General features: G+C 42.0%; 1 protein-coding gene across 3 annotated transcripts; it reads right to left on the bottom strand.

Annotated features, from left to right (window-relative positions):
* Nucleotides 1-1474: 1474 nt before the first annotated feature.
* EIF4A2 (eukaryotic translation initiation factor 4A2) lies at nucleotides 1475-10843 on the bottom strand. 3 transcript variants are annotated; one of them, XR_014492623.1, is made up of 12 exons: nucleotides 10792-10843; nucleotides 7674-7716; nucleotides 7455-7587; nucleotides 7090-7229; nucleotides 5429-5597; nucleotides 5040-5149; nucleotides 4674-4817; nucleotides 4254-4391; nucleotides 3725-3814; nucleotides 3437-3516; nucleotides 2805-2906; nucleotides 1475-2151 (listed from the first exon to the last, which is right to left on the bottom strand). XR_014492623.1 is itself a non-coding variant. In XM_083363515.1 (11 exons), the coding sequence occupies exons 1-11, from the start codon at nucleotides 10818-10820 to the stop codon at nucleotides 2007-2009; spliced, it is 1221 nt and encodes a 406-aa protein (XP_083219641.1). In that variant the 5' UTR covers nucleotides 10821-10843; the 3' UTR covers nucleotides 1475-2006. The 3 variants fall into 3 exon arrangements, 1 of the variants encoding a protein (XP_083219641.1); XR_014492624.1 differs by having other exon boundaries at nucleotides 2011-2151; nucleotides 2809-2906; XM_083363515.1 differs by lacking the exon at nucleotides 2805-2906.
* Nucleotides 10844-11882: the final 1039 nt, after the last annotated feature.

The following is an 11882-nucleotide window of genomic DNA, read 5'->3' as shown; positions in this document are numbered from 1 at the left end:
TTTTATAGTCAATAGCATTTCAGCAGCTTTTAAACATCCTTCATTAGAATGTAGTGATAAAATACAAAGGAACAGCAAGAAAATAGGAAGAACAGTGAAGCAAGATTGGCAACCTGACTTTTCCACTAACCTGAACTTACAGCTCAAAGTGCTTCTGGGTTTATGAAGATTGGAGATGCATTCCATGCATCCAGGCAAGGCAAACTTTTCATTAGCACAAGAGAGTAACAGTAGCCTTGGTCTTTAAGCTTTCTCCAACTCTAATCAAAGTAACTTAATTATTTTTATGTGGAAAAAAGTCTCAGGTCTCCTGAGCATTCTTGAGTAGACAGAAACAGAATAAATTTGTGGTTAATGTAGTAAACGACCAGGGCACAATACCCAGACTGGTTTGTCTAATGACTCTACAATACTGTTCAATGAGCAGTTTGGTGTCAACTTGAACAAGATGTTTGTTAGAATCTACTATCTAGCTCAGGTGTGTCAAATTTGCAGTCATGTGACGTGCAACGTATTGCGACTTTTCCCCCATTGCCGGCAATGGGGTGGGTGTGGTTTTGGCGACAGATCCGGTCCATGGGCTGGCAGTTTGACATACCTGGTCTAGATGGCCCTATGTGCTAATACAACTGAAGCATGGTGAATTCACTCAATGTTAGGCACACAGGGTAGTTAGACCTTGCCTGATGACACCTGATCACTTAGTGACTGATCAAAGTTACTTTTGATGTCATGATGGCTATCTTCCCCTATGCCTGCATTTACAACTATATACATCAAAATCAGTCAGCTGATGACCCCTTAACCACTGGCATGACTTATGAACGTAATTCAGTAACAGTCATAAATCAAGGACTACCTGTACCACTAGCTCCACTAATCAGAACACAAATCAATAATTTGCTAGTTATATTTGAATGTTGCACACTTAGTGAAGCAGTGGGCTAATGCCTCCTTAAGTAACACCAGCTGCCTGCAATTAGTGCAGGTTCGCATCCCACCAGGCTCAAGGTTGACTCAGCCTTCCATCCTTCCGAGGTAGGTAAAATGAGGACCCAGATTGTTGGGGGCAATTAAGCTGACTTTGTAATAATGCCGCTTGGGGTGTGTGTGAAAAGCCCTAATAAGCAGGCATATACATACAATGACGGCTACTGCTAAGCACATTGGTTTGTGCTTAAATTGTAAGCCGCCCTGAGTCTTCGGAGAAGGGCGGGATATAAATGGGATTAAAAACAAAAAACAAAACTTGCAGATACAGACCAGGTGGTCTGTATGAAGATTGAAACAGAAACCCAGAACTGCATTGCCAATTTCCAAAAAGCATCCAATTCATCCAATGAAGTGAATATATATTTTATTGAACATTCAAACTTCATTAAGACATGTGCAATATGGCAATTTAATGGGCTCTTAATACCCTAACTAAGACAATAGTAATGATTGCTTGCAGGGTTTAGCAACAGGGTCCAGATCACACTTAACACTAATTAAATACTTTATTCAATAAATACATACCAAACAAAAATGCATTTTTATGTTCTTATAAAAGTTTAGACATTTTGAAAGGCCTTTCCAATTTAGTCTAAATATAGAATTATAACATACAATAAAGGTAGGTATGCTAGTTTAACATAATTGGCTGATTTTATACAGCACTTATACCTTTTAGTCCATAAGTAAATTATTAAATGATAAAGAACATCTAGCACTACCACTTCTACAGAACTAGGAAACAAATTTCTAATAAAGAAAAAATGTACAGACCCCATGACTTTCAACCCAACCCCAACAGTCTAAACCCTAAAGAGGAGAAAGCCAAAGGCTCTCCCCCACAAAAGCTCACGACAAAACGTCGCTTTGCTTATCAAAAATCTGTATTTCTGATCCGTAATGAGCATGGAGACAAGATTCAACGTATCCCAAGAAAGAAGCACAATGCACGTTGTGGATCGCCTGGTCAGCAACAGCGAGCACTGCATTCCAAAAACATCTCATCCCAGGGATTAAATGAGGTCAGCCACATTCATAGGCATTTCATCCACTGTAGTATTGTAGAAAGTCTCAATATCCCGAAGGATCCGCTTGTCCTCCTCAGTCACAAAGTTTATAGCCACACCTTTCCTGCCAAAACGACCACCTCGACCAATCCTGCAAACAAAGCAAATACATCGTCACTCCGGTCTTTTTTTTTTTTTTTTTGACAAACAACAGAACCTGTTTTGGGGCGAGGGAGCCAGAAACTAGACACACGTTGCCAGATTAATGTTATTACAATCTCTTATGCTATTTTGTAGGGCTGAGCATCTTAAAAGCAGCATAGCAAATATTGACTAATACTTTTGATTATAGAAAAGCTTCTCAGTTTTGGTGTAGAGTAGGCAAGATATTACATTCAATGTTTACTTCCAAATAAATTTTGCTGATCTCATTCCCCCTCCCACCCGTTCTGGAGAACTTTGGCAAAAAGTTCTCCCACACCATTTCTTCTGAACACGGACAGAGCTTGATGTCAGCCTCCAAATTACCAAGCTTGTTTTAAATCAGACACTGTAATTCCAATTGCAGTTTTTAAAAGCCAAAAAAAGTTAATATTCTATTTTCAAAGAGACAAACGTATTCATCAGTGGGAAAACTTATCACCATCTTGTCAAAACAACTTAAAAAATTACAGTACTGGGCACACAGTAGATCTACAGGGTGACAAACCCACAACTTCTGCTTCTACCTGGTCAAACCATTAAGAGCTTTTTAAGACAAACATAGCTCACAACAGTCATTACAAAAGAAAAGTATATAAATACCAACTCGCTCTTTATGCAAACAGTGTGCCGCTTACGAATCCACGTCCTAAATTACGTCGTCGTTTCTGAGCATCATCTCGTCATCAACTGGGCTAGCGACTCCTGTATTTTTTTGTATCAAGTAATAAGGTACAATTTACTTCATTTACGGACAAAGCCACTAAGATAGACAACAGCTTAGGGAGGTAAATTTAAAAGTTCTACTAGAAGACACCAGAGAAAGAATCCCACTGTAAGAGGAACCAAAGGAAGCAGTGGAGGCATTGGCACAAAGAAAGGTCCAATAAAGCAATATTAAACTAACAACAACTTTATGAAAGGCACAGCCCTCTGAACATGTTTTTCCTAATCACAATACGCAACAGCAACTTCTTTAAAACATGTTTGCAAACTTCAAGGATCTAAGAACTTTAATTTAACAGTCTTTGATAATTATCAAAAATTGAATAAACTTTTAAGTTTTCCCACTGTTTTGTTTCATTGGCTAATCAAGAAGCTCTGCCCCTCCCATCCTCATCACACTATGCGCGCACACATACACACACATTACATAATGCAAGAAAGCAAGGGAAGTTTGAAGATGTAAAGATTCTGAAGGGACTTCAGAATTGAAATTCAAAAATTCAACTCACCTGTGAATGTAGTTTTCACGATTGGTTGGCAGATCGTAATTTATAACCAATGATACTTGCTGCACATCAATGCCACGAGCCTGCAAAAACAGGCAAAGCACTGAACAACATACTGTAAGTCTGGAGGTCAAGGTATCTCAATTTTGCTGATGACACAATAGTAAGATACTGCAATTACACAAGTCCAGAACATGGCATGGACTTGGCTCTTCCCAGAGTTTGGGAAACTCAGGTTACAATGACCCACATCAAACAAATCAGTTAAGGTCAATGATTATTGAAACTCACCAGCAAATCAGTAGTAATCAGGACACGGCTTGATCCTGACCTGAACTCTCTCATGATAACATCTCGCTCCTTCTGATCCATGTCACCATGCTGTAGAGATTTTTATAATACAAAGGGAGTTAATGTTACACCAGCTCTTATTGCTTCACGTCTTGCTAGTCAATAAAAAAAATGCAGGCATTTCAAATAGGCTACTGTCTTTTACTGTACTACATTGTGGACTAGGCAAAAGGAACTTAGGAAGTAGGACAGTCAATAGACACAAGCATAATCCAGTGTTTTTCATTTCTATGAGAAGCAGGTGGAGGACCAATTCCTAACACAAATTAAGGATCTACTGATGAAACAGCAACATGACTTCTGTTGTGTAATGTTTAAATTCATGAAGTATATTTGGAGCAGACTGAAGTACTTTCTCCGGCCTTTCAATACCATCCTTGATACAACTCAAGGGAACTGGAATAAGGAGCATTTCCCCATATTTTGCATTTGAACATATCCTAGAACCTATCTTCAGAGAAATTCTTACCAGAGCAGAAACAGTGAAGTCTCTTGCGTGCATTTTCTCTGTAAGCCAATCTACTTTCCTTCTTGTGTTGAGGAAAATAACAGCCTGGGTAATGGTCAAAGTTTCATATAAATCACACAGGGTATCCAGCTTCCATTCCTGTGAAATTAAGGAAGTGATCATAAGCACCTAAAAGGACAGTGCAAAATAAAACTCTTAAGCACTACCTAGTGTTGCACCAAGTCTGTAGACTAGGACACTGGACATTAAGAAAGAGGTCCACCCAAGTCATATTTGATTCAGTGCATTTCTCTTCTTCCTGTGTGTACCATGCTAGCATTACCACAAAAGCCAAGGGAATACCTCCACTTGTGCAGTTTTAGCATAGTGCTTGTAACAAGAAGTCTAACTAGCTTCAAACTAGTCCATCATCTTCCTTACCTCTCTTTCCACATTAATGTAGAACTGCTTAATACCCTCAAGGGTCAATTCTTCTTTCTTCACTAGAATACGAATAGGGTCTCTCATGAACTTTTTGGTCACTTCTAACACATCCATTGGCATAGTTGCAGAAAGCAATACAACCTGGTTCAAGAAAATTAACGGATTAGTCTGCTCAAAGTGAGAGGCGAATGTATGAAACCAAGCGTCTTTGTCTGCTATGGAATCAAAAACAGACAAAGATAGTATAGAGACAATTTTGTTTTATGCAGGGGGAACGACAACACAGCACTTCACAGCTACATTGTAACTTTACCTGCATTATTACAGCAGCCAATTTTGTGACTGCATCAAGTTTGACTTTACCTGAATGTTTGTGCTTAACTTCTGAAAAATTTCATAGATCTGATCCTTAAACCCCCGGCTTAACATTTCATCTGCTTCATCTAAGACAAACATTTTGATCCATTTAGGTGCTACAAAGAAAAAAAAACCAGACCCCAATTAAGTATTCTTATAATACTTTGTGTTGAGATTTTACCTATACTTAAAAGTAACAAGAAATCATCAATGTTTAAACCAATGTCTACTTTGATATAACCTATAGAGCAGGCATGTCAAACTGCCGGCCCGCAGACTGGATGCATCATACTGAAACCATGCCCACCCCATTGCCGGCAATGGGGGAAAAGTCATGTGACATCGCGAGTTTGACATGCCTGCTATAGATTTTAAATCAGCACTGAATTACTTACACAGATAGCGCCTATTTAACATATCAAATACACGTCCAGGAGTTCCCACCACAATGTGGGGAGCCTCTGCTTGGAGCTTCTGCATCTCATTGCGAACATTTGTACCACCAATGCAAGCATGGCAAGTGGCGCCCATATAATCTCCAAGTGCCAAAATAACTTTCTGGATCTGAAACGACATAAATCTCAATTAGAATTTTAGTTCTCTGGGTGGGTGGGTTCTCTATTGTGTTTCCATTGGTCAGTTTCCCAATGGGTTCATAATAAAAAAATAACTGACAAGCACATGTCTCATATTTGACGAGCAATCTGAGTTTGAAAACCTCTCTCTACCCACAAATACCATATTTGTAGAAACTGCATGAAAAGGAAATTTTGGCGCTCTAAAATACAGCTAACAGCTAGCCAAGAACCATAGGCTGATTATGACACCATGCCAGAAAGAGTTATCAGGCACTATAGTCAAGCAGAATCAATGTAATCTTTCAGAATTATCAGTTGTTAAGTAAGCAAGATAAAACTGACCTTTCTTATTAGACGATAAAACACTAGCCAAGGTCTGCAAAATATTTTATATCTGAAATATTTCAAGTTCAAAAACAGACCCCTCAAATATCACTAGAAATATTCTCAACTTAAAGAGCTCTCCCAAAAATGTTCTGGACATTATTGCTGAACACCTCCAGGAAGTTCAGGATAGCTGTTCTGAACTTGGAACAGCATGTAGAAACTTGAAACGTTCTGTACACCTAATTCGAAAATCAGATATATAACTTACATGATGAAAAAAAAACATTTACTGCTAAAAATAACTTTGGCTTTTAAGATGAGTAGTCTAACTGCATCTTAGCTGTATGCTCAGCTGCACACCAAGAGCCGTTTTTCTAAGCTACTTTGGTTATTCTCTGCATGAACATTTTTTTACCTTTTCCCCTCACCAACAAGTACACAGCACAAGATTGCTTTAAAATTGCCTTTCAATTTCATCAAAACCATCAAACTTATGTGCACCAGAATATAGCATTTAAGACAGCCAGTTTGGCCTAGTGGTTAAGGCTCTAGGCTAGGAAAAAACAAAAAAACAAAAACGGGATTTCAAGTCCTGGCTCAAGTCACAAATCCAGCTGGGTGACCTTGGGTCAGTCACTCTTTCTGTCCAGCTCACCTCACAGGGTTGTTGTGGGGAAAATAGGAAAAGGAAAGTGTGTTGGTTATGTTCACTGCTAAGTTATTTGTAAAAATGATAAAGGATGAAAAATAAATTTAATAAAATTTTAAGCACAGCTCTGCAAAAATGCAGTTCAAAATCGATAGGTCAAGAGATTGGCACACAGTACAATTTGCATTCATAGAAAAACTGATTACATGCACACAGGCATTTTCATGTTGCAGAACTACATGCATTCTAAGTGTACTTTTCCTCAGAGAATTTGTTTGCATTTGGTATCATTTTAACAATTGTCACTTAAGCTCCTGCAGTGTTATTAATGCACTTCATTCCATTAACCGCCTCAGTCACATCTGATCTCTTGACTTTTTCCACATTTATTAACCCAAAGGCAATGAGTGGCCATTGGAAACTTGCAAGAAATTCTGCCTCAGTTATGACACTTGAAACCTATGCAACATGTAAGCAGCTTTTTAAACTACATTATCAATACCTGTTGAGCCAATTCTCTGGTGGGGGCCAATACTAGTGCTTGGGTCTCCTTGAGATCAATCTCCAACTGTTGCAGGATTGAAATAGCAAATGTGGCTGTCTTGCCAGTACCTGACTGAGCTTGAGCAATCACATCATACCCTAAAAAAAGGATAGATATTTACTGCTCTCACACAACATATTAAGGATGCAATTTAACTGTACAGTTCCTTTTCAAGTGATCAGAGTTACGACTAAGTCTCCATTTTAGGTCAGTCCCGAAAGATGGTATACCATCATCTCACTTTGCAAGGAAACAGGAATTGCATTTCACTTCAGACCAAAACTTTCTGTCTGCTATTAAACAGATTCTTCACTGTGGCTTACCTTTAATACATGGAATAATCGCACGTTGCTGGATAGCTGAAGGCTTCTCAAAACCATAGGCATAAATTCCTCTCAGAAGGGATTCTTTTAAATTCATGTCATCAAAATTGTCAACAATTTCATTCCAATTGCTCTGCAAGAAGAAAAAGTAAAATTTAATATGCTTCATCAAGTTTCTGCACATTCTTGTAAAAAAAACCTTATCAGTAATATACTAACCTCAATGACGCCATCAGGATCCATTCCTTCTGGGCCATGGTCTCTATCAGATAAAAGAAGCATATACTGTTAATCAAATTTAAGGGTTTTTAAATTATCAAAATAACGTATCTGAAGGCAATTAAATATGCAGTAATTATTCCAAAGACCATAATCTAATCAACAGTGTACTGCTTTAGTATTCTGCTAACATTACTACATCACTCAGCAATCATGTATCAAATATACGTCATGGTAAATACCATTAAAAATCCTGAAAAATAAGCAGTCCAGTCAAGAGCTTTTATTGCATTTCTCTAATCTACTTGTAATGCTAGTACATTACAGGTAGTCCTTGATTTACAATCATTCATTTAGCGATCACTCAAAGTTACAACAGCACTGATGGCTTATGAGCCTTTTTCATACTTGCACGTTTCTGTGGTCACATGGACAAAATTCAAACACATGGCAACTGGCTCCTAGATAAGACACTTGCAAATGTCTTGGGATAACATGATCATCAGGTAAAGTCAATGGGGAAACCTGATTCACTTAATTGCGTTACTAACTGCAGTGATTCACTTAACCATCATGGCAAGAAAGAGGAGCAAAACTCAGAACTGATTTGCACAGCAATGGAAATTTTAGGCTCAATTGTTGAGGATCAAGTATTTTGCTTGCAATGTACACAATTGGGAAAAATTGGGGGGGGGGCAAGCAGGAATGCATACTTCTCAAAATGTGGTCCTCAACTTCAGACGGTTCATTTAGTGACCATCTAGTTACAATGGCATCGAAGTTACTTGATCGTTTTTCACACCACTGCAGCATTCCCGTGGTCACATGATCAAAATTCAGACACTTAGCAACTGATTTATTTATGACTGCAGTGTTCCCGGAACATGTGATCATCTTTTGCAACCTTCTGACAAGCAAAATGAATGGAGAAGCCAGACTCAAAATATGTTACGAACTTAACTGCCAGGATTCACTTAACTTTGGCAAGAAAGGTCGTAAAATGGGGCAAAACCCACTGAGCAACAAAATTGTTGGCTCAGTTGTGGTCGTAAGTCAAGGACTAGCTGTATATATCTCTCCTCTAAAGCCTTCAGACTGTATTTAATTTATGGACTACCTGTCCAGGTGCCCTCTAATAATTATTTATCCTGAAAACTCTGTTGTCTGTAGAGTTGGCCAGGATGAAAGACAGAACTGGCTCAGCAGGAACTTCATCTGGACTTCCCCATCCCAATTCAACTGTTTCTTAACATCTGACTGATGTTAGGAAAATCAGTCTGCATTTAAACAAGCTTCAACCACCAAAGTGTGCACTTTAGAAGTCATCACTCATTTCTCTCTTGTTTGAGAAAAAAGTTTTCAAACGTTCTGCATTCATCTCCAATGCCAATAGTTAATACCCTGGGGAAGTCCAAGTTCTAAATACAGCATCCTGCCAGAATACGTTGCTCTGCCATAATACTTTGCAGTGATCTATAAAGTATTTGGCTGAATCTTGTTCTGCTCCCAAAAAACCTTAAAAAGTGTTACATCCATCTCTTATGCCTTTAAAAATCTAGTCCTAGAGAAGAATGCAACTTGCCCCTATTTTACTGATTTTTTGTTGTTGTAAAAAGCACCTCGCCTAAGAAGATCCTTGGTGGAGCAGTGGGCTAGCGCCTCCTTACACCAGCTGCCTGCAATTAGTGCAGGTTTGAGTCCCACCAGGCTCAAGGCTGACTCAGCCTTCCATCCTTCCGAGGTAGGTAAAATGAGGACCCAGATTGTTGGGGGCAATAAGCTGACTTTGTAATAATGCCGCTTGGGGTGTGTGTGAAAGCCCTAATAAGCAGGCATATACATAGAATGAAGGCTATTGCTAAGCACATTGTGCTTTAGATTGTAAGCCGCCCTGAGTCTTCAGAGAAGGGCGGGATATAAATGGGATTAAAATTTTAAAAAAATTAAAATTAAAAAATGTCCATCGCTAAGCGAGACGGTTGCCAAGTTGAGTTTTGCCCCATTTTCTGACCTTTCTTGCCACAGTTGTTCAGTTAGGAATATGGTTGTTAAGTGAACCTGGCTTCCTCATTTGACTTTGCTTGTCAGAAGGATTCAAACGGGGTCACATTGTGCTTTACATTGTAAGCCGCCCTGAGTCTTCGGAGAAGGGCGGGATATAAATGGCATTTTTTTTAAAAAAAAAAAGCGGCATGCCAATTTGCCTGCACGCGACACACTCATCCTTCAGGGTTTTCTTCGACTAACTCGGGAGACAGCACGACAGATCCTGTCCATTTAGGATTCCACGTGCAACCCCAAAACGACTTTAAGGCAGTTACATTTGATCCTCTCTTGCGCCTCTTAGCGAGTTCGTGGAATGAAGAAACCAGGCAAGTCCCAACGTGGGAAGACCAAGGAGTAAGAGAATGACAATATACGACACGGGTGAAGGGGGCGACTTGTCTTCTTCAGTTTACGCAGGAAATTATCGGGCAGGCGAGGAAAACGCGAGCAGGGAACGTGATCAGCTCGGCATGCCGGGCCTTCTTCTCTTCTCCCCGCCACTCTCGCCCTTCAAAAGCCCGCCGAAGTCTCGCGAGAGAGCTCCACCCACGAACTGGCTTGCGCGAGCCGAGCGCGCGCCGGTTGATGGACGAGGCTGCCGGCAAACCAACGGCTTTACCAGCCGCGCCCCTCCCTGTTCTCTCTTCCCCCCATCCGGGGGTGAAAATGGACTCTTCCGAGACGCCCGCCCGCCCGCCCAACGGTTCCGCGCTAGCCGCTTGGGCGAGTCCATGTGGTCGCTCGAGGGGAGGGCAACAGGCGAGCTACTGGACGCTCGAGACCAACCGTCTGATTTTCCGTCATGCCTTCTCCACCCCACACCCCTATCCCAGTTCCCGGCCAGGCCGCTTGAGGCACTGGCGAGGGAGAACTCTCCGTATCCCAAGGGCAACGCGACGCGATCTCGCCGCGAGAAGGGGACCCTCCCCGCGGCGGCCTTGTTTAGAGTGCGGCGGCCGTCTCCAGGAATCCTCTTTGTCGTCATCACGCTACAAGCCGGACGACCCTCGCCCTGAACAAGCTTCCCCTCAAAAACCCACCCGCCGTCTTCTCTTCGTCCGCGCCAGAATACCTGCTATAATCCGCGGAGCCGCCTGACATGTTCCGATTGCTTGCCGCTCTCCTCAACTGAAAAGGCAGCGTCGCCGCGGCGCCCGCCTTATATATCCCTCCCCCTGGCCGGATCTACTTTTACTCCCCTTCTCCCTCCTCCTCCTCCTCCTCCCTCCTTGCGGAGGAGTATAAGAAATTAATTGCAGGAGATCCCGTGCAGGTTTCCACCCCCGCCCCTCCCCCTCCCCACACACACCCTTCCTGTTAAACCACACATCTCAGATCCAGGGAAGTGGTCGAGAGAGAGAGAGAAAAAAAGAATGGGTGGTTCCAGGCGGACCGCCAATGGCTGGCTCGGGCCGTAAAGGAACGGAGCCGTGGTTGGGAGGACTACTTTACGCCACGAGACGCGGAAGGATATTGCAGCAGTGCAGGGGTGACGAGCTGCGTCCCGCTTCCCCCCCTCCCGCTTCGTAAACGGGGCTTCCCCTGCCGCCCCTGCCTAGGCGAGGAAGCGGGAGGCGGGAGGGAAAGGGAATGGAAGATGGCGGCGGCTCCCCCTGCCTGAGGGGGATTCTGGGCGGCAGGGCGGAGGAGAAGGGCCGTGTGTGTGTGTGTATCTTTGAGTCTGGAAAGTGAGACAGCCCCCCCTTCCAAGAAAGGACAGCGAAGGGGTGTGTGTGAATTAAGAGGTTCTGCCTTCTCGGAACCCGCCGAACCCGTGCTTAATGAGTGAATCTTGGTGGTTACTGGTGTGTGTGTGTGTGTGTGTGTGTCTTTTTCCTCAAAGGGGGGGGCTCGTTGGAGGGACTTATTTTATTTTATTTATTTTAATCCCATTTATATCCCGCCCTTCTCCGAAGACTCAGGGCAGCTTACAATCTAAGAAGCACAAATCAATGTGCTTAGCAATAGCCTTCATTCTATGTATATGCCTGCTTATTAGGGCTTTTCGGGAGGGGGGGCAAGCGGCATTATTACAGAGATGAGGGTCAACCTCAAGATGAGGGTCAATTCAAGGTACTAGTAATGGTATTCAAAGCCCTACATGGCAGGGGTCCGGAGTACCTGAGGGAACACCTGCTGCCGGCATCGACTTCCCTCCGCCCT

The sequence above is a fragment of the Vipera ursinii genome (assembly GCF_947247035.1).
Source record: "Vipera ursinii genome assembly, chromosome: 5".
Taxonomy (NCBI): domain Eukaryota; kingdom Metazoa; phylum Chordata; class Lepidosauria; order Squamata; family Viperidae; genus Vipera; species Vipera ursinii.
Note: the sequence above shows the minus strand (reverse complement) of the source record. Positions and strands in the feature narration are given on the sequence as shown.

What these genes read in the sequence shown, in the direction of transcription:
- EIF4A2 (XM_083363515.1), bottom strand. Translation starts at nt 10,820, where the DNA reads ATGTCAGGCGGCTCCGCGGATTATAGCAG. An exon ending in ATCCTGATGGCGTCATTGAG is followed by an intron (nt 7,588 to 7,673) that starts GTTAGTATATTA and finishes TTCTTCTTGCAG; the next exon opens with AGCAATTGGAATGAAATTGT. An exon ending in GATTATTCCATGTATTAAAG is followed by an intron (nt 7,230 to 7,454) that starts GTAAGCCACAGT and finishes TCCTTTTTTTAG; the next exon opens with GGTATGATGTGATTGCTCAA.